Source organism: Heptranchias perlo, unplaced genomic scaffold, assembly GCF_035084215.1.
Source record: "Heptranchias perlo isolate sHepPer1 unplaced genomic scaffold, sHepPer1.hap1 HAP1_SCAFFOLD_739, whole genome shotgun sequence".
Taxonomy (NCBI): Eukaryota; Metazoa; Chordata; class Chondrichthyes; order Hexanchiformes; family Hexanchidae; genus Heptranchias; species Heptranchias perlo.
Genome location: NW_027139771.1, coordinates 62,636 through 88,777, shown reverse-complemented (window position 1 = coordinate 88,777; position 26,142 = coordinate 62,636). Strand labels below are relative to the sequence as shown.

Here is a 26,142-nt window from a genome sequence, read left to right as displayed (position 1 = left end):
ATCCATGATTACAGGAATGCAATTATAGTTGCGAAGTCACCAGCTGCTGCCAAGAGGTAAGGATGGACTGTTCTATTACATACAGTAGCTGGGTCCTGGAGCTGTGCCTGGTGTGGGAGTGAGGTCCCGAGTGGGAATGGGGGGAGTGCAGTCACGACGCTGACGTTTTAATCCTTCCCTAGCCCAGGCGTGGTGTGGACTAACTCACTCAGCTGAGGAAGTAGTCAGTTTTGTCAATGGGGCAAAATATTTTCAGATGCAGCAGTTCTGATGTAGTGTTTCAGTGTATCAGCGATAATGACGTACAGACACATCTGTCTGAAATTCCCAGCCTCGAAACTCTGGGACCTTTTATTCAGTACAGCACTAGGGTGAGCAATTACCCCGGGACCCCATAGCAAATCTCTGTGAGTACATCCTTGTTATAGGTAGTAACAGAAATGCATTACTGCACCTCGGAAATAGTTTGTAGCACTTCGCATACAGTGAGTTCCTTTTGAAGCGTAATGACTTACATGGGCAAATATGACAAGTGCTTTGCATACCGACATTCCATAAACAGCAAGTGAGATAAATAAGCAGTTAATCTGTTTTGCTGTTCGCCCTGGAGATCCAGAACATCAGGAGAACTCCTTGCTCTTCATTCAAATAATGCCATCCACATGAGCCACAGTAACAGGCATATATGGCCTTGGTTTATCATAGAATGGATACAGCACAGAAGGAGGCCATTCGGCCCATCGAGCCCAAGCCAGCTCTTCGTAAGAACAATCCAGTTAATCCCACTCCCCCGCTCTTTCCCCATAGCCCTGCAAGTTTTTTCTCTTCGAGTATTTATCCAGTTCCTTTTTGAAAGCCATGATTGAATCTGCCTCCACCAACCTTTCAGGCAGCGCATTCCAGATCATCACAACTCGCTCTGTAAAAAAAAGTTTTTTCTCATGTCTCTGGTTCTTGACCCATCCGCCAATGGGAACAGTTTCTCTTTATTTACTTTATCTAAACCCTTCATGATTTTGAACACTTCTATCAATTCCTCTCAATCTTCTCTGCTCTAAGGAGAACAACCCCAGCTTCTCCAGTCTATCCACGTAACTGAAGCCCCTCATCCCTGGAACCATTCTAGTAAATCTTTTCTACACCCTTTCTTTCCTAAAGTGTGGTGTCCAGAACTGGACACAATACTCCAGTTGTGGCCGAACCAGAGTTTTATAAAGGTTCAACATATCTTCCTTACTTTTGCGCTCCATGCCTCTATTTCTAAAGCCCAAGATCCCATATGCTTTTTTAACCGCTTTCTCAACTTGTCCTGCCATCTTCAAAAATTTGTTAACATATACCCCCAGGTGTCTCTTCCTGCACCCCATTTAGAGTTGTACCATTTAGTTTCTATTGCCTCTCCTCGTTCTTCCTACCAAAATGTATCCCTTTGCACTTCTCTGCGTTAAATTTCCTCTGCCATGTGTCCGCCCATTCCACCAGCCTGTCTGTCCTCTTGAAGTCTGTTACTATCCTACCTATTTACTACACTCCCAAGTTTTGTGTCATCTGCAAATTTTGAAATTGTACACCCAAGTCGACGTCATTAAAATATATCAAAAAAAGCAGTGGTCCTAGTACTGACCCCTGGGGCACACCACTGTACACCTCTCTCCAGTCCGAAAAGCAACCGTTCACCACTACTCTGTCTCCTGTCACTTAGCCAATTTCGTAACCATGCTGCCGCTGCCACTGCCCCTTTTATTCTATGGCTTGTCAGCAAAATTGAAGCCCTATTATGTGGCACTTTATCAAATGCCTTTTGAAAGTCTGTCTACACAACATCAACCGGACCATTTAACGTCTTATCTGAAAGACGGCATCTCTGACGGTGCAGCACTCCCTCCGTACTGCACTGGGAATGTCAGCCTGGATTATGAGCTCAGGTCTCTGGAGTGGGGCTTGTACCCACGACCTTCTGACTCTGAGCTGGGAACTACTTTTATCCAAAACACAAGTTTGAGAAGGCATTTGAAGTGTGGGATGAGGCACCTGACCATATGGTAGATTAGGTGAATGGGCAAAATTGTGGCAAATGGAATTCAATGTAGACAAATGTGAGGTCATCCTCTTTGGATCAAAAAAGGATAGAACAGGGTACTTTCTAAATGGTAAAAAGTTAAAAACAGTGTATGTCCAAAGGGACTTAGGGGTTCAGGTACACAGATCATTGAAATGTCATGAACAGGTGCAGAAAATAATCAATAAGGCTAATGGAATGCTGGCCTTTATATCTAGAGGACTACAGTACAAGGGGGCAGAAGTTATGCTGCAGCTATACAAAACCCTGGTTAGACCGCACCTGGAGTACTGTGAGCAGTTCTGGGCACCGCACCTTCGGAAGGACATATTGGCCTTGGAGGGAGTGCAGCGTAGGTTTACTAGAATGATACCAGGACTTCAAGGGTTAAGTTACGAGGCGAGATTACACAAATTGGGCTTGTATTCTCTGGAGTTTCGAAGGTTAATGGGTGATCTGATCGAAGTTTATAAGATATTAAGGGGAACGGATAGGGTGGATAGAGAGAAACTATTTCCACTGGTTGGGGATTTTAGGAGTAGGGGGCACAGTCTAAAAATTAGAGCCAGACCTTTCAGGAGCAAGATTAGAAAACATTTCTACACACAAAGGGTTGTAGAAGTTTGGAACTCTCTTCCGCAAACGGCAATTGATACTAGCTCAATTGCTAAATTTAAATGAGAGATAGATAGCTTTTTGGCAACCAAAGGTATTAAGGGATATGGGCCAAAGGCAGGTATATGGAGATAGATCACAGATCAGCCATGATCTTATCAAATGGTGGAGCAGGCACGAGGGGCTGAATGGCCTACTCCTGTTCCTATGTGTTTAAATGTGTGCTGACTGACTGAGATTGGAGAGAGCATATGCTTGATCAGTGATGAAGGCACTTTTTGGAATGTAGTTATGATGCAATGTCCCTTTGCCCTTGTCTGGCTTCAATGTGCTGCTTAAAACTGTCTATAAAACTCAAATACTACAACATCCTAGAAAAGGAGGCATGCTAAGTCAATTTAAAAAATGCTTCATTTTTAATTGAAATCCCTGAAATATTTCATCCTGTAACCTATGTTAATTTAACATGAAATTCAAAATCTGGCAACACAGGGTGAGGCTGTCGATTTTCCCAGCAGTGCCTGTGTTGGGTTTTTCCCAGCAGTGCCTGTGTTGGGATTTTCCCAGCAGTGCCTTCTCTGGCTGATGCCCATTGTGTACGCCTATTACCAGCATTTGTTTGTTAAAATTGAAACTGATGCTGAGAGCTGCAGTAACTGGTACAGACGGCGGTCAGCTGGGCTGCAGTAACTGGTACAGACGGCGGTCAGCTGGGCTGCAGTAACTGGTACAGACGGCGGTCAGCTGGGCTGCAGTAACTGGTACAGACGGCGGTCAGCTGGGCTGCAGTAACTGGTACAGACGGCTGTCAGCTGGGCTGCAGTAACTGGTACAGACGGCGGGCTGCAGTTTGCCTAGTCGGTCTTGTTAGCTCAGGTACAGAAGTGGCCATTTCCAAGAAAGACCATGTAAATGGATATCTCTTAAAATTGTGAGTGGCTATAATGAAACTAGAGGCAGTAACCATTCTTCAAGTACTGGAGACCTGATTCACCTCGATAGACTGAGTAAAAGTAACTGCAGAGCACAAATGGAATAAGTAAAACATCAAGTTAGTAAGAAAGCAAATGAGGGCTTCTGTTAAATTGTGGAGATGCTAATTGTGCAGAATTCACATTGCATTTCACAGGCAGTGGTACAGTACTTGGAGCTGATGCTTTAAAACTGCATTAATGGCATTAGCAGGGCTGCAAGATTTCACACACCACCCTCACTTGATGGCTTCATGATCCTTTAGTGAGTAGTCAGGAGCTTATGCCAGGGAGTGTAATGTGCTGGTCTTAAGGTAATTGCTTACTCGGCTCTCAGTGTAGTTCTGTGCCAGTTTATTAAATCCTTTTCATTTTTGGAATCACTATGGATGCACTTTAAGCCGTGTACATGTTCTGAAAGTTTGTACAATAATCCTTTTGACATAGAGGATCTGTTCGCCCTTGATGCTCTGTCTCTTACAGAGCACAGTCCTACGCAGAGAGGCTACGGCTGGGACTAGCAGTGATACACGGAGAGGCCCAGTACGCAGAGTACGATATGGTGGATGGACGTCACTCTCCTCCAGCTGTTAAGAACACGACAATACACTCTGGTTTGGAGCTACCATGTAAGAAATATACTGCACTGCAATTTCTCAAGATTGTTAATGTTTCAAATACTCTCAGCTTCAAGGAAACAAAATGTAAAGACCAAGACTGGCAGCTGCTGTCCTTCCTGTGGGCGGGATTGGTAACTAGCCGTGTTGGATCCCATGGTGTTTGCAGTTCGGTGTTGCACACGTTTGAATTTTGTTCATAAACTTTAGAGAAATTCTGCACAGTTAGAATGTTTTTCTTTTGAAAAATAAAGTTGTAAATACCTGCTGCTCAATGAACTTCCCGGTCCTGAGGGGCCGCACTGACGAACACCCATGGCTCTGATCTGTCTTACTACAGTTAATAAAACTGGTTCCAGCCTGTTTATCTTCAATATCCTGCAGCCGTTGCCAAATCCTGTCTTGTGCACAGTGTTCCCCCTTGGTTTCCCACCCTTTTATCAGCCAGTTTTTCCATCGTTCCCTTTCCTGAATGCACCAGCTCGAGCACGCACGTGCTCTGTGCATGTTGTTTGCGCAACGGAGCATGTAAGTGCTCAAACTCAGTCTCACACTCGCACACTGTCGAATGCTGTCTCACTTGGTCATAGTCTCACACACTCGTGGTCGTGCACTGCCAGACGTTCTTTCCCCCCCCCGCCCCCCCCCCATATCACTCTCCTCCCCTCTCCCCCCATCTCTTTCTCTTCCCCCCCACACCCCCCCCCCGGTCTCTTCCCCCCCCCCACACCCCCCCCCGGTCTCTTCCCCCCACCCCCCCCCCGGTCTCTTCCCCCCCCCCCCCCCACCCGGTCTCTTTTCCCACCACCCCCCCGGTCTCTTTTTCCCCCCACCCCCCCGGTCTCTTTTTCCCCCCACCCCCCCGGTCTCTTTTTCCCCCCACCCCCCCGGTCTCTTTTTCCCCCCACCCCCCCGGTCTCTTTTTCCCCCCACCCCCCCGGTCTCTTTTTCCCCCCACCCCCCCGGTCTCTTTTCCCCCCACCCCCCCCGGTCTCTTTTCCCCCCACCCCCCCCGGTCTCTTTTCCCCCCACCCCCCCCGGTCTCTTTTCCCCCCACCCCCCCCGGTCTCTTTTCCCCCCACCCCCCCGGTCTCTTTTCCCCCCACCCCCCCGGTCTCTTTTCCCCCCACCCCCCCGGTCTCTTTTCCCCCCACCCCCCCGGTCTCTTTTCCCCCCACCCCCCCGGTCTCTTTTCCCCCCACCCCCCCGGTCTCTTTTCCCCCCACCCCCCCGGTCTCTTTTCCCCCCACCCCCCCGGTCTCTTTTCCCCCCACCCCCCCGGTCTCTTTTCCCCCCACCCCCCCGGTCTCTTTTCCCCCCACCCCCCCGGTCTCTTTTCCCCCCACCCCCCCGGTCTCTTTTCCCCCCACCCCCCCGGTCTCTTTTCCCCCCACCCCCCCGGTCTCTTTTCCCCCCACCCCCCCGGTCTCTTTTCCCCCCACCCCCCCGGTCTCTTTTCCCCCCACCCCCCCGGTCTCTTTTCCCCCCACCCCCCCGGTCTCTTTTCCCCCCACCCCCCCGGTCTCTTTTCCCCCCACCCCCCCGGTCTCTTTTCCCCCCACCCCCCCGGTCTCTTTTCCCCCCACCCCCCCGGTCTCTTTTCCCCCCACCCCCCCGGTCTCTTTTCCCCCCACCCCCCCGGTCTCTTTTCCCCCCACCCCCCCGGTCTCTTTTCCCCCCACCCCCCCGGTCTCTTTTCCCCCCACCCCCCCGGTCTCTTTTCCCCCCACCCCCCCGGTCTCTTTTCCCCCCACCCCCCCGGTCTCTTTTCCCCCCACCCCCCCGGTCTCTTTTCCCCCCACCCCCCCGGTCTCTTTTCCCCCCACCCCCCCGGTCTCTTTTCCCCCCACCCCCCCGGTCTCTTTTCCCCCCACCCCCCCGGTCTCTCTCTCGCCCCCCCCCCCCCCCCCCGTCTCTCTCTCGCCCCCCCCCCCCCGTCTCTCTCTCGCCCCCCCCCCCCCCCCCGTCTCTCTCTCGCCCCCCCCCCCCCCGTCTCTCTCTCGCCCCCCCCCCGCCCGTCTCTCTCTCGCCCCCCCCCGTCTCTCTCTCGCCCCCCCCCCGTCTCTCTCTCGCCCCCCCCCGTCTCTCTCTCGCCCCCCCCCCCGTCTCTCTCTCGCCCCCCCCCCCCGTCTCTCTCTCGCACCCCCCCCCCCCGTCTCTCTCTCGCCCCCCCCCCCCCGTCTCTCTCTCGCCCCCCCCCCCCCCGTCTCTCTCTCGCCCCCCCCCCCCCCCCGTCTCTCTCTCGCCCCCCCCCCCGTCTCTCTCTCGGCCCCCCCCCCCCCGTCTCTCTCTCGCCCCCCCCCCCCCGTCTCTCTCTCGCCCCCCCCCCCCCCGTCTCTCTCTCGCCCCCCCCCCCCGTCTCTCTCTCGCCCCCCCCCCCCCGTCTCTCTCTCGCCCCCCCCCCCCGTCTCTCTCTCGCCCCCCCCCCCCCCCGTCTCTCTCTCGCCCCCCCCCCCCCCCCCGTCTCTCTCTCGCCCCCCCCCCCCCCCCCCGTCTCTCTCTCGCCCCCCCCCCCCCCCCGTCTCTCTCTCGCCCCCCCCCCCCCCCCCGTCTCTCTCTCGCCCCCCCCCCCCCCCGTCTCTCTCTCGCCCCCCCCCCCCCGTCTCTCTCTCGCCCCCCCCCCCCCCCCGTCTCTCTCTCGCCCCCCCCCCCCCCCCGTCTCTCTCTCGCCCCCCCCCCGTCTCTCTCTCGCCCCCCCCCCCCCCCCGTCTCTCTCTCGCCCCCCCCCCCCCCCCCGTCTCTCTCTCGCCCCCCCCCCCCCCCCGTCTCTCTCTCGCCCCCCCCCCCCCCCCGTCTCTCTCTCGCCCCCCCCCCCCCCCGTCTCTCTCTCGCCCCCCCCCCCCCCCCCGTCTCTCTCTCGCCCCCCCCCCCCCCCCCGTCTCTCTCTCGCCCCCCCCCCCGTCTCTCTCTCGCCCCCCCCCCCCCCCGTCTCTCTCTCGCCCCCCCCCCCCCCGTCTCTCTCTCGCCCCCCCCCCCCCGTCTCTCTCTCGCCCCCCCCCCCCGTCTCTCTCTCGCCCCCCCCCCGTCTCTCTCTCGCCCCCCCCCGTCTCTCTCTCTCGCCCCCCCCCCCGTCTCTCTCTCTCGCCCCCCCCCCCGTCTCTCTCTCGCCCCCCCCCCCCCGTCTCTCTCTCGCCCCCCCCCCCCGTCTCTCTCTCTCCCCCCCCCGTCTCTCTCTCTCCCCCCCCCGTCTCTCTCTCTCCCCCCCCCGTCTCTCTCTCTCCCCCCCCCGTCTCTCTCTCGCCCCCCCCCGTCTCTCTCTCGCCCCCCCCCCGTCTCTCTCTCGCCCCCCCCCCGTCTCTCTCTCGCCCCCCCCCCGTCTCTCTCTCGCCCCCCCCCCGTCTCTCTCTCGCCCCCCCCCCGTCTCTCTCTCGCCCCCCCCCCGTCTCTCTCTCGCCCCCCCCCCGTCTCTCTCTCGCCCCCCCCCCGTCTCTCTCTCGCCCCCCCCCCCGTCTCTCTCTCGCCCCCCCCCCGTCTCTCTCTCGCCCCCCCCCCGTCTCTCTCTCGCCCCCCCCCCCGTCTCTCTCTCGCCCCCCCCCCCGTCTCTCTCTCGCCCCCCCCCCGTCTCTCTCTCGCCCCCCCCCCCGTCTCTCTCTCGCCCCCCCCCCCCCCCCCCGTCTCTCTCTCGCCCCCCCCCCCGTCTCTCTCTCGCCCCCCCCCCGTCTCTCTCCTCCTCCCTCCTCCTCCTCCCTCTCCTCCTCCCTCTCCTCCTCCTCCTCCCCCCCCCCCCCCCCCCCCCGTCACTCTCCTCCTCCCTCCTCCTCCTCCTCCCCGTCACTCTCCTCCTCCCTCCTCCTCCTCCTCCTCCTCCCCCCCCCCCCCCGTCACTCTCCTCCTCCTCCCCCCCCCCCCCCCCGTCACTCTCCTCCTCCCCCCCCCCCCCCCCCTCCCCGTCACTCTCCTCCTCCTCCCCCCCCCCCCCCCCCCCCTCCCCGTCACTCTCCTCCTCCTCCTCTTTCCCCCCCCCCCCCCCGTCACTCTCCTCCTCCTCCTCCTCCCCCCCCCCCCCCGTCACTCTCCTCCTCCTCCTCCTCCCCCCCCCCTCCCCGTCACTCTCCTCCTCCTCCTCCTCCTCCCCCTCCCCCCTCCCCGTCACTCTCCTCCTCCTCTTCCTCCCCGTCACTCTCCTCCTCCTCTTCCTCCCCGTCACTCTCCTCCTCCTCCTCCTCCTCCCCGTCACTCTCCTCCTCCTCCTCCTCCTCCTCCTCCCCCCCCCCCTCCCCCCTCCCCGTCACTCTCCTCCTCCTCTTCCTCCCCGTCACTCTCCTCCTCCTCTTCCTCCCCGTCACTCTCCTCCTCCTCTTCCTCCCCGTCACTCTCCTCCTCCTCTTCCTCCCCGTCACTCTCCTCCTCCTCTTCCTCCCCGTCACTCTCCTCCTCCTCTTCCTCCCCGTCACTCTCCTCCTCCTCTTCCTCCCCGTCACTCTCCTCCTCCGCGCGCCCCCCCCCCCCCCCGTGTGTGTGTGTGTCCCTCTCTCTCTCTCTCGTTTCTCCACCCCTCCCCCGGGTCCCTCTTTCTCTGTCGCACACGCGCCCTGTCACTCTCCTTTCTCCCTCCCACACTGGATTTTAATTGTGTCTGAACCTGAGACACTGGGTCCCTTGTCATCTAACTGCTGCGTCAGGTCAGACCACCTAACCTGGTACATGCAAGGATTGGAAGTTGGAACATTCCTGGCCTCCCTTAACCAATTAAGCCATTGGTGGTGCTCATGCAATTTAATGAAGCATCTGGTGACTCCATTGGATGTTGCAGGTGCCCTGAAGCTGGTTTGGTTGCGGTGTAGGAAGGATGGCTGCTGACATTGGACTGCTGCTGACTTCACTGCACCAGAGCCACGTTTTACATGCCAGGAGATTGAAGTAAAAGTTGTATCTCCTGCAGCTGACACTTAGAATTAAACCCGGCAGGTTTCTAAGTCTGGTAGCTTGAAATTGCAAAGAGCGGTGGGCGGGAGTGGAATTTGATCGAACTCTCGGCAGCTGGTGTAGGCGTATCACCCATTGCTTTTAGTCCTTCAAATTATGTTGTAGTGTAACTTTTTCTGTTCTGTTTTATTAATTTGTGTTCTGCCTTTGTGCGTTTGTGCTTTTAGCTGTACATAGGCTGCAAGTTCCGTTTCCTGGCATTGAGCTTCCAAGTACGAGAGTATAATTCTTCCATTTTACTTTTGGCGAGGCCTGATTCTGGGATACACAGGGCTGTTTGTGATTGCAGCTTATTAACTGCATGTGTGAATGGACAATAACCTGTGCAGGGGGCTTGAGTGTCAGACTGGATAACTAGTCAAGCAGAATCTCACACACTTGTTCTAAATGTATGGAAGGACCATAGTGTCGAGTTTCATGTCAATCAAATAGGGAATTTTTTTTTAAAAAAAAGAACAAGTATATTGTTACAGCAGTATTGGCATATTTGTAGAGTTTTTTTTTTAAAAAATGCAAATACAAGAAATTTGAAATAAGAATGGAAAATGTTGGAAATGCACAGTGGGTCTGACCACATCAGTAAAGGGAAAAGACAAGTTGATGTTTTGGGTGTGTGTAAAATGTTTGTTTTCAGAACTGGATCGTTCCTGGTGCTGTGGTAAGTGACCTTGTTTCAAACACTACAGGACACTATTCCACTAGTGTCTGACCTGCAACGGTACTGCCCTAGACAAATGAAAACTTGTATCCAAGTGTCTGAAAGGAACAGGGCATGAGATCATGAGATTTCTGCTTTTCAAGTGGCTTTGAAAAAAATAGAGCAACCTCTTGTCCTCAGTTCTTCAAGTTTCCAGTTCTGACATGGGCTGACGTTTTGAAAATAACCTTGTCGTTTACTCTTTCCGGATGCTGATGAGCTCCCAGTGCATTGGCAGCATTTCCTGATATTATTTGAGATCTTTGTATTTGGTGCAGTGGTTTAATTCTCGCTCATTGTTGCTGCAGTGATTCTCGCAAGCTTTTCGATCCCATCTTTAGGCTGCTTAAATGCCCTTTTGCCTTTGAACAAACTGCCTTCTCAACGGGTATTGTTTCCTGGGGAGGGGGGTCCAACCAACCCAGGCTTTTTGGTGGTAAATTTTTAAAAGTTGTTTGTAACCTTTGTGTAAATGTAAAGGTTGAAATCCCTGGCAGCTGTGACCCACTAACTGCACACGGCATTTGCTTCCTTGCTGTTTTGTGTTCAGTACCTGACAGTAAAGCTATTGGACCATTGGTGGAATGTTTGAAACTGCAGTGTAGGGACTCCGTAACACTTTGATTTACAAACCCGAGGGGCTCTTGAGAGGATATCAGATTTTGTATTTGTTTGTTGACTCACTGGGATGATGTTTCTGGTGATGTACACAAATAAAACACATCTGGCATTAGCAGTACTGTTTCCTTTGGGTAGCTGACTTCTGCTGACAGTTAGGACGGGGGTGCCCAGGAGTGGGCCGGTGTTTGGAGGGGTCCCCAACATAGGAACGTTTGAAAACCTCTGCAGTAACGGGCGAGAGTTTGCTCTGATCTGTGGTCTTTTACACACATTTTGATCTGCTTTCCTGGTGCTGTGATTAGCCATCTATTGCATGTTTCAAACACTGTGCAGGACTGGATTGTTTCATTTCCACAGCTGTTGTCTGTGATATGCACTAGTAGTGCCCGAGGCGAATGAAAATTTATGCCAATGTCTTTAAAAAGTGCAGGTCACGGGATTTCAGCTTTGGAAATGGATGGGGATGTAGCACAGGGCCCCCATGTCCCCCCCCCCAGCCCTTCCAGTGCCGCACAGTTTTAAAAACTCATTCTTACAAACTCAGCGTGTTCTGGTGCAATCTGGATGAGTGAGCCTTAATTAACCGGTTGCGTTCAGGTTTGTAATAATGAAGCTTGACCATGTGTACGCCACACGCAGCAAACACTGGAGCAGTCCCCGAGAGTGATTGCTGGGTGTTGTATGTTTGGCTTTTGTTAGGTGGTGAGAGGTTTGGGGAAATTGGAACTGGTTTCTTTGCGTTTGTGCCAAATAAACACTGAATGTGGTGGCTGGAGAGTAACCAGGGACAACCAAAACCTTCAGTTACCAGTGTCTGAAAAAGCCTTCCAGCTTCTCTCCATTCTTAGTGCATTGGGTGGTGTTGGATTAAAGGAGCCTTCACTCTGACACTTGTTTAATGCATGCTGTGTACGGCTCCCTTGGGATAGAGGAGCTGAATAAAATGCACATTCTGCAACGGACAGCTCACTGTGACACATCTGATGGATCTCATGCTAGTGTCGTCAGACCCTGCATCTTGTCCACTAATGCTTAGATAGCTCCCTCTCCTCTACCTCCACCTCCTGGCTTTATCAGTTCAACGTGTATTGAAGAGTATGACTCGATTGAGAATTATTAGGGCCCCTACCAGTGTTGACCCTGGTTTACCATAGAGCTGAGTGCTGTGCTTATTAGCATGAACAAAGCTCTGAAATTTGTACCTGGCCATTCATGAGCGGCCTCCTTATCTCTGGTCAATTTACAGCTCTGCCTCCTTGTATTTTTGTTCCTCTTTTTAAATGGGGGAATCCAACATTTTACTACAACAATGCTGTATGCAGCAAGAGTAAGGAAAGCTAAGCAGATCTTGGTATGTAGCGCCAGAGGGAGAGGGTACAAATCCCAGAAGGTGATGAGTCTGTACGAGGTACTGATATGGCCACCCCTACAGTTCTGTTGGCTGCACTGCAACAGAGATATTGAGGAGGTGGTTCAGATCCCCAGCTCATGACAACTGAACTACAAGGAGAGGTTGAAGAGCTTGGAATTGCTTATGGTAGAGAAGAGGAGACTTGGGCGATATCAAGTATTCAGGATTCTTAAAGTAATTGAAAAATTCAACCCTGATATAGTCAAGGTGCAGAATCAGGGGAGACGGGCTGAAGCTTAGGGGGAAGATGGTCAAACTCTTTTGATTTAACTACTTTACACAGAGAATGGTGAACGTGAAGTGTACTGGACAGGGAGGCAGATAGTGTGGGAACATTTAAGGAGAATTGGTTGGATATTTAAGGAGGTGAGTGATTGAGATCTATTCATTTTTGGGACTAGGAGGACCAACCAAATGGACTGTGGAACCTTTACCGTATCCTGTACTTTCCTATAATCTGCCCTCTGTCGACACCAAACCTTCTCTGGTCAGGTACAACTTGTTTAGATGCAGTGTAAAGCTCTCTACGCTGTTCTTAACACCCAACCTCAGAAGAGCAGCCATATTTGTAGCCTCGGAGAGTGAGATTGCACCAGTTCATATAGTCATGTTTCTGCAATTCACCGTGGACTATTTTTAAAAAAAAACAGGATGAAATTAGTGAACATTTAGGCATGGGCTAATCAAGGATAGTCAGCATGGATTAATGGGAATGTAGCTGCATCGAGGGAGATGACCAATGGACAGAAAGCAGAAACGGAAGGTAAATGGATGTTTTTCAGATGTGAGTAGCAGTGTGACCTGGGATGTGTGCTGGGACCTCTTGTGCAATTTATTCATATAAATGGAAAAGAGTAATGATGTTGAAGTTTGTTGATATAAAATTCGGGGCATGAGGAAGAAAGCAGCAGATTGTAGAAAGTTGCAGGTTAGTGGAGAGGGCAGAGAGGTGGCAGATGTAGCAAATTTTGGGGAAAGAGGACAGTCACAGGGAGTGTACACTAAACTAAGAATTTTAACAGAAATTTAGGGGTGGAGATGTAGAGATCTTGAGAGTACAGATAGAAAAGGCCATAAAAAGACAAATGGAGTTCTGAGTTTTATACATGAGAGCATTGAATATAAAAGCAAGGAAGTGATGTTGAAATTTACAAGACATTGGTTGAGCCACAATTGGGGCAGTTAGTGTAGGCATTTCAGGGCACTCCATTCTAGGAAGGATATTAGTGCGGTGGGAATAGGGCAGCGAAGGGTCATTAGAATGATGCCAAGAATGAGAAGTTATAGTTATGAAGAAAAGCTTCATAAATTGTTTCTTTTCCCACTGGCATAGAGAAGGTTAAAGGAGGGGTTGGAACTTATTAGAGGTTTTCAAAATTATGAAGGATTTCGAGAGGGTAAATAGGGAAAGATTGGGTTCAATAACAAGGGGACATGGAGTCAGGATTATCAATAAGGAAGGGGGAGGTTGGAAGAAAGTTTTTCAGTTATTGGAACATAGAATGCTTTGCCACAGGTGGTTACTGAAGCAGAGATTATAACACCATTTTAAAGAGTTATATTTGAAAAGGAAAGTATAAAAAGATATGGAGAAATGGCATGAGAATGAGAGAGATAGTTCGAGCTGCATAACTAGCACAGGCATGATGGGTTGAATGACCTCCTTTTGTGACCCTTAACAGTTGGAGGAGAGGGAGGACAGTCTCTTATTCTGGATACTTTTGAACTACTGCCCCAAGGTGACAAGTTGGTGCACTAACCCAGCAAAGCACTCAGCCTCTTCACTAATGTGCGAACAATAACCAAGCCCCTTCCCTCTACAGTCTCCACTATAATTACATCGAGTCTATAGTGCAGAAACAGGCCATTCAGCCCTACTCGCCAATGCCGGTGTTTATGCTCCACACAAGCCTCCTCCCACCCTACTTCATCTCCCCTCCTTCTATTCCTTTCTCCCTCATGTGCTTATCCCTTTAAATGCATCTATGCTATTTGCCTCAACTACTCCTTGTGGGAGCGAGTTCCACATTCTCACCACTCTCTGGGTAAAGAAGTTTCTCCTGAATTCCCTATTGGATTTATCAGTGACTAGTAACTATTTTATATTTATGACCTCCAGTTCTGGTCTCCCCCACAAGTGGAAACGTTTTCTCTACCAATACCCTATCAAACCCCTTCATTATCTTAAAGACCTCTATCAGGTCATCCCTCAGCCTTCTCTTTTCTGGAGAAAAGAGCCCTATCCTTTTCAGACTTCCTGATAAAGCTATCCTCTCAGTTCTGGTATCATCCTTGTGAATCTTTTTTGCACCTTCTCCAATACCTCTGTATCCTTTTTATTATATGGAGTCCAGAACTGCAAAGTGCTCCAAGTGTGGTCTAACCAAGCTTCTATACAAGTTTAACATAACTTCTCTGCTTTTCAATTCTATCCCTCTAGAAATGAACCCCGGTGCTTGGTTTGCTTTTTATGATCTTATTAACCTGCGTCGCTACTTTTAATGATTTGTGTATCTGAACCCCCAGATCCCTTTGCTTCTCTACCCTTTTAGGCTCTTATTTTCCAAGCAGTATGTGGCCTCCATATTTTTCCTACTAAAATGCACCACCTCACACTTATCTGTATAGAAATTCATTTGCCAATTACACGTCCATTCTGTAAGTTTATTAATGTCTTCCTGTATCTTGATGCATTCTTCCTTTGTGTTAATTACATCCCCAATTTGGTGTCGTCCACAAATTTTGAAATTGTACTTCCGAATCTCGAGTCCAAATCATTCATGTAAATTGTGAACATCAGTGGTCCCAGCACCGATCCCTGTGGAACATCACTTCCCACTTTTTGCCAGTCTGAGTAGCTACGCTTAACCCCTGTTTTGTAGCCAGCTTGCTGTCTGTCCCCTGACTCCACATACTCTCAACTTAGTCATGGGTCTATAATATAGTACCTTATCAAAGGCCTTTTGAAAATCCAAATATATTACATCTGCATTACCGTTGTCTACTCTTTCTGTTATTTCAAAGAATTCAATAAGGTTGGTCAAGCATGACTTTTCCTTCTGAAATCCATGCTGACTACTCTTTATTATATTTTAATTTTCTAGACGTTTTTCTGTTACACCTTTTGAGTAAAGAATCATAGAATGGGGTTACAGCACAGAAGGAGGCCATTCGGCCCGTGCTGGTTCTCCGGAAGAGCAATCCAGCTAGTCCTACTCCCCCTTAGCCCTCCAAATTTTTTCCCTTCAAGTACATAGGAACAGGAGTAGGCCATTCAGCCCCTCGTGTCTGCTCCACCATTTGATAAGATCATGGCTGATCTGTGATCTAACTCCATATACCTGCCTTTGGCCCATATCCCTTAATACCTTTGGTTGCCAAAAAGCTATCTATCTCACATTTAAATTTAGCAATTGAGCTAGTATCAATTGCCGTTTGCGGAAGAGAGTTCCAAACTTCTACCACCCTTTGTGTGTAGAAATGTTTTCTAATCTTGCTCCTGAAAGGTCTGCCTCTAATTTTTAGACTGTGCCCCCTACTCCTAAAATCCCCAACCAGTGGAAATAGTTTCTCTCTATCCACCCTATCCGTTCCCCTTAATATCTTATAAACTTCGATCAGATCACCCATTAACCTTCGAAACTCCAGAGAATACAAGCCCAATTTGTGTAATCTCGCCTCGTAACTTAACCCCTGAAGTCCGGGTATCATTCTAGTAAACCTACGCTGCACTCCCTCCAAGGCCAATATGTCCTTCCGAAGGTGCAGTGCCCAGAACTGCTCACAGTACTCCAGGTGCGGTCTAACCAGGGTTTTGTATAGCTGCAGCATAACTTCTGCCCCCTTGTACTTTAGTCCTCCAGATATAAAGGCCAGCATTCCATTAGCCTTCTTGATTATTTTCTGCACCTGTTCATGACACTTCAATGATCTATGTACCTGAACCCCTAGGTCCCTTTGGACATCCACTGTTTTTAACTTTTTACCATTTAGAAAGTACCCTGTTGTATCCTTTTTTGATCCAAAATGGATGACCTCACATTTGTCTACATTGAATTCCATTTGCCACAGTTTTGCCCATTCACCTAATCTATCAACATCCCTTTGTAATTTTATGTTTTCATCTACACTGCTTACAATACCACCAATCTTTGTGTCATTGGAAAACTTAGATATGAAACTTTCTATGCCTTCATCTAAGTCGTTAATAAATATTGTGAATAATTTAGGCCCCAAGACAGATCCCTGCGGGGCTCCACGAGTCACATCCTGCCAATGTGAGGACCTACCCATTATCCCTACTCACTGTCACCTTTCGCTCAGCCAACTTCCTAACCAAGTCCGTACTTTTCCCTCGATTCCATGGGCTTCTATCGTAGTTAACAGTGTCTTATGTGGGACCTTATCAAATGCCTTCTGGAAGTCCATATAAATAACATCCATTGACATTCCCCTGTCCACTACTTGAGTCACCTCTTCAAAAAATTCAGTCAGGTTTGTCAGGCACAACCTACTTTTCACAAATCCATGCTGGCTCTCTCTGATTAACTGAAAATTCTCGAGGTGTTCAGTCACCTTATCCTTAATTATAGACTCCAGCATTTTCCCCACAACAGATGTTAGGCTAACTGGTCTATAATTCCCCGGTTTCCCTCTCTCTCCTTTCTTAAAAAGCAGAGTGCAATTTTCCAATCTAGAGGGACAGTTCCTGAATCCTAGAGAACTTTGCAGATGCCCTAACTATAATCTTTCAATGTGCTCACCTACTTCCTTTTAAAACCCTGGGATGGAAACCATCTGGTCCTGGGGTTTTGTCACTCTTTAGTGCTATTATTTTCTTCGTTACTGTTGCTTTACTTATGTTAATTTTATCGAGTCCCTGTCCCCGATTCAATATTAGTTTTCTTGGGATTTCCGGCATGCTATCCTCTCTTTCGACTGTAAATACTGACGCAAAGTAATTGTTCAACATGTCCGCCATTTCCCCATCGTCAATGACAATATCCCCACTTTCAGTTTTTAAGGGGCCAACACTGCTCCTGACCACCCTCTTTTTCCTAATATAACTATAAAAGTTCTTCGTATTGGTTTTGATATCCCTTGCAAGTTTCTTTTCATACTCTCTTTTTGTAGCCCTTACTATCTGTTTTGTGACCCTTTGTTGATCTTTGTATCTTTCTCATTTGCCAGGATCTGTGCCATTTTTTGCCTTTTTGTATGCCCTTTCCTTATGTCTTATACTGTCCCTTACCTCTTTAGTTGTCCATGGATTTTTTTTTGGCAAGTGGAGTTCTTGCCCATCAGGGGTATAAACCGATTCTGTATCTCGTTAAATGTTTCTTTAAACATTTCCCACTGATCATCAGTCGTTTTACCCATTTACAAATTGCCCAGTTTACTGTGGACAGTCTGTCTCATCCCATTGAAGTCGGCCTTGCCCAAGTCTAGAATCTTAGCAGCTGATTCACTTTTTTCCCTTTCAAACACTACATTGAATTCGATCATGTTATGATCGCTATTGGATAGATGTTCACGCACAGTGAAGCCGTTAACTAAATCTGGTTCATTACTCATTACTAAATCTAGTATGGCTTGCCCCCTTTTTGCCTCTCGGGCATACTGCTGTAGAAAACTATCCCGGACACACTCAAGAAATTCACTACCTTTCTGACAGTTGCTAGTCTGCTTTTCCCAATCTATGTGAAGGTTAAAGTCCCCCATTAAGACCACTATGCCTTTGTTACACGCTTGTCTAATCTCTGCATTTATACAATCGAGCACTTCAGAGCTGCTGCCAGGGGTCCTATACACAACTCCCACTATAGTCTTCGATCCTTTCCTATTTCTCAATTCAACCCATAAGGTCTCTGTTGGCTGCTTACCTCTCGTTATATCCTCCTTTATCCAATTCCCTTTTGAAGGCCATGATTGAATCTGCCTCCACCACCCCCTCAGGCAGTGCATTCCAGATCACAACCACTCGCTGTGTTTTAAAAAAAAAAAAAGTTTTTCCTCATGTCACCTTTGGTTCTTTTGCCAATCACCTTAAATCTGTGTCTTCAGGTTCTCGACCCTTCCGCCAATGGGAACAGTTTCTCTCTATCTACTCTGTCTCGACCCGTCATGATCTTGAATACCTCTATCAAATCTCCTCGCAACCTTCTGTGTTCCAAGGAGAACAATCCCAGCTTCTCCAGTCTATCCACGTAACTAAAGTCCCTCATCCCTGGAATCATTCTAGTAAATCTTTTCTGCACCCTTTCTAAGGCCTTCACATCCTTCCTAAAGTGTGGTGCCCAGAGTTGGACACAATACTCCAGTTGTGGCCAAACCAGTTTTTTTTTATATAAAGGGTCATCATGACTTCCTTGCTTTTGTACTCTATGCCTCTATTTATAAAGCCCAGGATCTCGTATGCTTTTTTTAACCGCTTTCTCAACCTGCCCTGCCACCTTCAATGATTTGTGCACATCTACCCCCAGGTCTCTCTCTGCTCCTGCACCCTAAAGGTAGAATTGTGCCCTTTCGTTTATATTGCCCCTCGTTCTTCTTACCAAAATGTATCACTATGCTCTTCTCTGCATTAAACTTCACCTACCACGTATCCGCCCATTCCATCAGCCTGTCTGTCCTCTTGAAGTCTATCACTATCCTCCTCACTGTTCACTACACTTCCAAGTTTTGTGTCATCTGCAGATTTGGAAATTGTGCCCTGTGCACCCAAGTCCAAGTCACTAATATATATCAAGAAAAGCAGTGGTCCCAGCACCGCCCCTGCGGAGCACCGCTTGTTGTTTTTATGACCTCCAGTCCGAAAAATAACCGTTCACCACTACTTTGTTTCCTGTTACTTCGCCAATTTCGTATCCATGCTGCCACTGCCCCTTTTATTCCATGGGCTTCAACTTTGCTGACAAGCCTATTATGCGGCACTTTATCACATGCCTTTTGGAAGTCCACATACACAACATCAACCGCATTGCCCTCATCAACCCTCTCTGTTACCTCATCACAAAACTCAATCAAGTTAGTTAAACGCAATTTGCCTTTAACAAATCCGTGCTGGCTTTCCTTAATTAATCCACACTTGTCCAAGTGACTTAATTCTGTCCCGGGGTTAAACTGGCTGGCCTGTCGTTGCTGGGTTTATCATGGGAACATAGGAACACCCTTTTTTGAACAAGGGTGTAACATTTGCAATTCTCCAGTCCTCTGGCACCACCCCTGTTTCTAAGGATGATTGGAAGACTATGGCCAGTATCTATGCAATTTCCACCCTTCCCTCAGCAACCTAGGATGCATCCCTTCCAAACTGGATGACATAACTAATTTAAGTACAGCTAGCCTTTCTAGTACCTCTTTATCAATTTTTAGTCCATCCAGTATCTCAACTATCTCCTCTTTTACTGTGACTGGCATCTTCTTCCTTGGTAAAGATAGATGCAAAGTAATCATTTAGTACCTCAGCCATGCCCTCTTCCTCCATGTGTAGGTCTCCTTTTTGGTACCTAATCGGCCCCACCCCTCCTCTTACTACCCGTTCACTTTTTATGTCTGTAGAAGACTTTTGGATTCCCTTTTATGTTAGTTGCCAGTCTGTTCTCATACCCTTTGTCCCTCTTATTTCCTTTTTCATTTCCCCTCTGAACTTTCTATATTCAGCCTGGTTTTCACTTGTATTATCAACCTGATATCTGTCATACGCCCTCTTTTTCTGCTTCATCTTATTCTCTATCGCTTTCGTCATCCTGGGAGCTCTGCTTTAGTTGCCCTACCTTTCCCCCTCGTGGGAATATACCTAGACTGTACTCAAACCATCTCCTTTTTAAAGGCTGCCCACTGTTCAATAACAGTTTTGCTGCCATCCTTTGGTTCCAATTTACCCGGGCCAGATCTGTTCTCAACCCACTGAAATTTGCCCCCCTCCAATTAAGTATTCTTACTCTAGATTGCTCCTTGTCCTTTTCCATAACTAATCTAAACCTTATGATACTATGATAGCTGTTCCTTAAATATTCCTCCACTGACACTTGCTCCACTTGACTCACCTCATTCCCCAGAACCAGATCCAACAATACCTCCTTCCTCGTTGGGCCGGAAACAGACTGATCAAGAAAGCTGTCCTGAACACACTTCAAAATTCTTCCCCCTCTCTGCCCTTTACACGATTACTATCCCAGTCTATATTAGGGTAGTTGAAGTCCCCAGTTATCACTACTCTATGGTTTTTGCACCTCTCTGTAATTTCCCTGCAAATTTGCTCCTCCTAAAGATTCCATTATCTTTCCTGCCACCGACGTTAAGCTAACTGGTCTATAGTTCCCTGGACTTGTTCTATCTCCCTTTTTAAATATAGGAATAACATTGGATGTCTGCCGATCTTTTGGCACTATTTCCTTTTCTAATGAATTTTTATATATATGTAATAGTGCCTCTGCTATCTCCTCCCTAACTTTTAATATGCGTGGATGCAATCCATCCAGACCAGGGGTTTATCCTCTCTAAGTTTGATTATTATATCAATTATTTCCCCCCCCTTTCTATCGTAAATGTCTTTATATCTTTTTTGATCTCTTCTTCTATTGTCATGCCCACTTTGTTAGTCTCCTTGGTAAATACTGAGGCAAAATAACTATTCAGTATTTCTGCCATGTCACTATCGTTACCTGTGAGTTTATCTTGTGCATCCCTTAGTATCCCTATCCTGATTTTTCTTTGTTATTTATGTGTCTGTAGAATACTTTATAGTTTCTTTTATATTCCTTAATAATTTAATCTCATAGTTCCTGTTTGCTTTCCTAATTTTTTTTGACATCTTTACTAACCTCTTCATCATCCCTTTTGTCATCCTCTCCTTTATTGTCTATGTACTTAGAGTATGCCTTTTTCTTTGGTGTCAATTTTACCAGTATCTCTTTACTCATCCGTGATGTTTCATTATTGGCTCGTTAGTTCTTGTTTTTTAGAGGAATATATTTCTCCTGAACCTATTGATCACCATTTTAAATGTTTCTCATTTGTTCTATCTGTTTGTCAATTTTTTTTCCAGTTTAACTTCTCTAGTTCCATTCTCATCCTCTCAAAATTAACTTTTTCCAATCTATTACTTTGGTCTTTGTCTTATGTCTTTCTCAATCATTATTTTAAACTTTATTATGTTATGATCGCTATTGCCTAGATGTTCCCCTACGCTTACTTCTCTTATCTGCTCTGGTTCATTTCCCATTACTGGATCCAGCAGTGGTTCCTCTCTTGTTGGGCTTCTCACATACTGGGTAAGAAAGGAGTCCTGAACATACTGTAAAATCTCCATCCCCTTTTCTCCTTTCCCTACCTCTTGCCAGTTTATTTGGAGGTTGTTGAAATCTCCTATGATTATTATTTGATGTTTTTTTACTCAGTTCATAGATTTGCCTCCATATTCCACCCTCCACTTCCCTTCCACTATTAGGTGGTCTGTAGAATATACCTATTAATGTTAACAATCCCTTCTTATCCTTTGACTCAATCCATGTGGATTCTGTTTCTAAATATTACTTATGTCACATTTTTCTATTGCCATTATGTTGTCTCCAATTAATACATCTACTCCACCCCCTTCCCTATCCTTTCTAAATACATTATATCCTGCAGTAGGTAACTGCTGGTCCTGTTCTTTATTTAGCCGTGTTTCAGTTATTCCTGCTACATCTGGCTCCTCGCTAGGAATTATTGCCTCCAGTTCCCCCGTTTTGTTTCAGTGCACATTGTTGTACAGGCAATTTAATTTGTTTTTAATACTTGTTCTCCTCACTTTATTAAGTCATTTTTTACTTATGTTCTATAACTATTTATTCCCTTGGTCTGACCTTTACTCTCATTTCCTATTTCTTCTATCTTCAGACTTATGTTATTTTCACCAGATCCTCTCCCCCTCTTACTAGTTTAAAGTCCTATTCACAGCCCTATTTATCTTTCCACTAGCACACTGGGCCTATTCCGTTTCAGGTGGAGCCCGTCCCAGCGGTACAGCTTCCTGTCCCAGTACTTGGTGCCAGTGTCCCATGAAATGGAACCCCTCCTTCCCACATCAGTCTTTCAGCCACATCAGCACTCACCTTCCTGATCTGCCTATCCCTAGGCCAATTAGCACGTGACTCTGGTAGTAATCCCAAGATTACCACCTGTGAGGACCTGTTTTTTAATTTAGTTCCTAATTTCTGAAATCCTCCCTTTTCTTCCCCATGTCATTGGTCCCAACGTGGACCACGACAACTGGATGTTCCCCTCCAGTTGCTCTGAAATATCCTTTACCCTTGCACCAGGTAGACAACATACCCTCCTAGACTCTCGGTCGCAACTGCAGAGGACGCTATCTATCCCGCTAATTATCGAATCCCCTATGACTACAACCACAACTTCTATGAGATGCATTGATTGCACATCACTTGTTAAGAGAAATGACAAAATGGTGTCTCCATAAGATGCTGCCTCCGTGGAATGTGCCTTTTATTTTTCTCCCAGAAAGGGAGATGGAAGGGAACTGTTTCTAGGTTTGTATTTCTGAACGTGTAAAATGCCTGATATAAATAACCGGTCTCTTTCCATTGTGCAGTGATGATGCCTAAAGAAAAGCCGCCCATCACTGTAGTTGGAGATGTTGGTGGAAGAATAGCCATCATCGTGGTAAGAATTGAATCGCCCAAGTTTCTTGCTGATCACTTGACGTTTTAGGAAGGTCCTGATCGATCGGTGGGTAGTGTCATTTCAGGTGGGCCTCCTTGCAGCTAGAGTGGACTCAACTAATTTCCCCATGTTGCAGTAAATGCAGAGTTGTGAAGTACGGGACTAAAATTCACAGAAAACTTGTTGCAGTTTGATGGTGGTATAATGCTAAACTAACTCCCTAGGAGCTGCAGCATTAACTAATGTCCAGAATTGTAACTTTGAAGTGCATGTATTCTGTCGGAGGATATGTGGTCCCTGAACACTGGGCGTAGAACCTCTGGGATTGTGAGGACAGTCTCCACTAAGAGTGGCCTGAATGTTTGCGTTACTCAGTTTCAGATAGTGTGTGAAACAGTTTGATGTGATTTCCCCACTAGGCCATTGTTCTGCTGTGTTTCACAAAATACAGCTGCTCGTCACTGCGAAACATGCATTTCTCAACAGCCTCAGGATGAGTTTGCAACGCAACAGGTCATGGGTCGCCTCACTGAATCACTCCATCAGTGATCCTTTTCAAAATTAATTTGTTGCAAAGAATTCAAAACAAATGGCATTGATTTATTGAAGCTGGTTGACAGTAAGTAGTGTCCCCACAGCATTGGGACCCGGGTTATTCCCCGAGAGCTTCACTGATAGCATGTTTCAGCCTTTTGTGTAAATTAGCAACACACAGCTGAGGAAGCTAGAATTATTTCTCAAGATTGATTGATTTAAAGAAAGAACGAACTTGCATTTATATAGCGCCTTTCACATCCCAAAGTGCTTTACAGCCAATGAATTATTAGTGTAGTTACTGTTGTAACGTAGGGAAACATGGCAGCCCATTTGTGCACAGCCATGTTCCATACACAGCACTGAGGTAAATGACCAATTAAACTGTTTTGGGTGATGTTGATTGAGGGATAAATGTTAGCTTGGACACGTTTTTAATATAAAGGATGCTGATAGTGAGTCTGTGAGGTAATGTACCTCGGGCGCATGGGATGGAGCAGCTTGGCTGAGCTTCTGTTTACTGGAACTGCGTTGATGTCTGTTGATGTCTCTTCATATCCCTTCCACTCCACTCCCAAACAGGACGACATTATTGATGACGTTGATGGTTTTGTAGCAGCTGCTGAGATTCTGAAGGAACGAGGCGCGTATAAGATATATGTCATGGCTACCCACGGTCTTCTCTCCGCAGATGCACCTTGTTTGATCGAGGAGTCGGCCATTAATGAGGTATTGACTTTACTATCTCCGCTGTTTTTGAATGAAGAGGTGCCTGTTTTTGTTTTAGGAGGTGAGTAGTTAGAAAGTCCCAAGCTTATACTATATGCTCTTATGGTAGGTGTGTAGCTGTAATTATGAATTAATATGGGATGGTGTCTGTGGCTGTCATAAAGTGAAGATAGTATTGGCTAGCAGCTTGCTCCATGGATAAAGGGCAGTGGGACCATGTGCCTTTGATGTAAAAATGTCCCCAGACACTTCACAGAAACTTAACCAGACAAAAACCGACACTGAACCAAAGGAGGTATGAGGAGGTGACTGAGTGCTTGGTCAAAGAGATGGGCTTTAAGGACGACAAGAATTAGCGTCACAATTTCAGACTTTGTTTTAAATTGAAGGTTAAACCTCTTGCCTATTTGTGTCCTTTATTTCTCTAACCCCTTTTAATGCTTCTCTCTAGTGCCTGAGTGAAATGCTCTGAAAGGTCACCTAATGGTCATTTCCCGGACATTTTATGACAATTTATTTTCCTTCTCTCTCCCTGCCCTTTTTCCTTATTCTATAGAAATGCTTGTCAGCTTTCATTTTTCACTTCTGAAGGGCCCCAATCCAAAATGTGGACCCATGCACTGTCCGACCCCATGTGTTTCCAGCACTTTTTGCTTTTATTTCTTGCTTCCAGTTTAGTCAGTTTCTCACTAGCATAATTTCAAACATGAGTTTTATCCAATCTTGGAGATGATTTAACTCTTCTTTCTCCTGAAGGTGGTTGTAACAAACACCATTCCTCATGAAGTGCAAAAGCTACAGTGCCCCAAGATCAAAACAGTGGACGTCAGTATGATCCTGTCTGAAGCTATCCGTCGCATCCACAACGGGGAATCCATGTCCTACCTGTTCCGCAACATCACAGTCGATGACTAGCCTGTTCGAATCTCCCTTCTACAGCTATAAAGTGTGTAACCAGACAGGTAATGCAGGTGCACTGTGGGAATGCCCAGCATGGCTGTAATTAATGAGAGCAAGGTTTGTTCTTTGCCTGCAGTGGCTGTCACTTGCTGTCAGTGTTACTGTGCAAAATATCTCTGTGTGAGAACACAAGGAACACCCTGCTTTCAAATAAGCATTTTAAATAGTTTCTGCACTGTCATATCATTCTGTAAATAAAGACTGTACCATCTGTTGAAAATCACTGCTGATGGCTATTTTAAAGCTGTATATTGTCAATAAACTCGGTGCAGTTGGGTCATGCACTCCCTGTAGAGACTGGTTGGACAAATCACTTCAGAAGTTATGTGGTAAGAAGGAGATGATAGTGGGAGATCAGCTGATTGCGTTCAAGGTTTTTTTGTGGGGGGCTAGGGGTATTATTCTGGTGTAAACGTTGGGACAGCATTATCTGAGATGCTGGAGACCTATGATGGGTTGGTTTTCATGTAACTAACTAAACTGTTATGATGACCTAAGAATTGTTTGTGGTTACGGTTCTGCACAAACCATGGTTCACAATTATCTACATTTAAGGGGGAGCTGGCTGATCACCTGCTGCAGCGTAAATCATCAGCCCATTGAGATTTGGGGTTGTTGGACTATCTTGGGGGTAGTTTTCTTCATGGCCTCATCAGGTATTTTACAGGAACTGCTCATTGGGGTTCAGAGGGCGAAATGTCTAGGAAACATTCCATGAAGATCCTAAATGCACTGTGAGGAATCCCCTCATCCTCTTGCTGCACAAAAGAAGTCTTGCTACAATATAAGAAAAATTAAATTGAGGGGAATTTATTTTGTAATAAGTGCTCGTTACTCTTTGTATTTACCCGATGCTGAAATTTCCATTAACTGAAGTTTTCACATTTCAAGAGTGGTTCTCTTGCACAGTGTGGTATTGGGCCTTTTCTTCCAGGACTGTAGTGTCTGCCTTTAATCTGCAACCAGTGACAGCCTTGGGCTAATTTTAGTTTCCATTGACTGTCATTGTTCATTCCACATCCTCCACTTACTGAGACCATTGAGTCTAGTTTAACAATGGGAGAATCCTGGACTGTTTTTACTAAGAAACCTAAAGTCCCAAAGCACAGGACACCAAGGTTGAAGATAATAGCGGAGAAGTAATGATAATTTAGGAAGTAGTGGTTAAGTGAATCCAAGCTTGAGTTTTAAACGGCAGTGGTTTGTAAGAGGAAGTGAAGATTGAGGGAGGTGAGGAGTTCCACGCTGAGGCTCTGGAAGGGATGAGTTAGAGTAGGAGATGGTGTGGCAAGTCTTGATTTCAGCACAGCGAGGATGCAGAGAGGAGTAGGAATATG

At 47.5% G+C, this 26,142-nt stretch overlaps 1 protein-coding gene across 1 annotated transcript; it reads left to right on the top strand.

Annotated features, from left to right (window-relative positions):
- On the top strand, window positions 1–25,098 carry LOC137319130 (phosphoribosyl pyrophosphate synthase-associated protein 1-like; the record flags this gene model as incomplete). The annotated part of the gene is made up of 6 exons (XM_067981477.1): window positions 1–56; window positions 4,129–4,274; window positions 9,356–9,400; window positions 22,512–22,582; window positions 23,699–23,845; window positions 24,602–25,098. Coding segments are annotated over 6 exons (624 nt in total), but the record flags the coding sequence as incomplete, so codon positions are not given.
- Window positions 25,099–26,142: the final 1,044 nt, after the last annotated feature.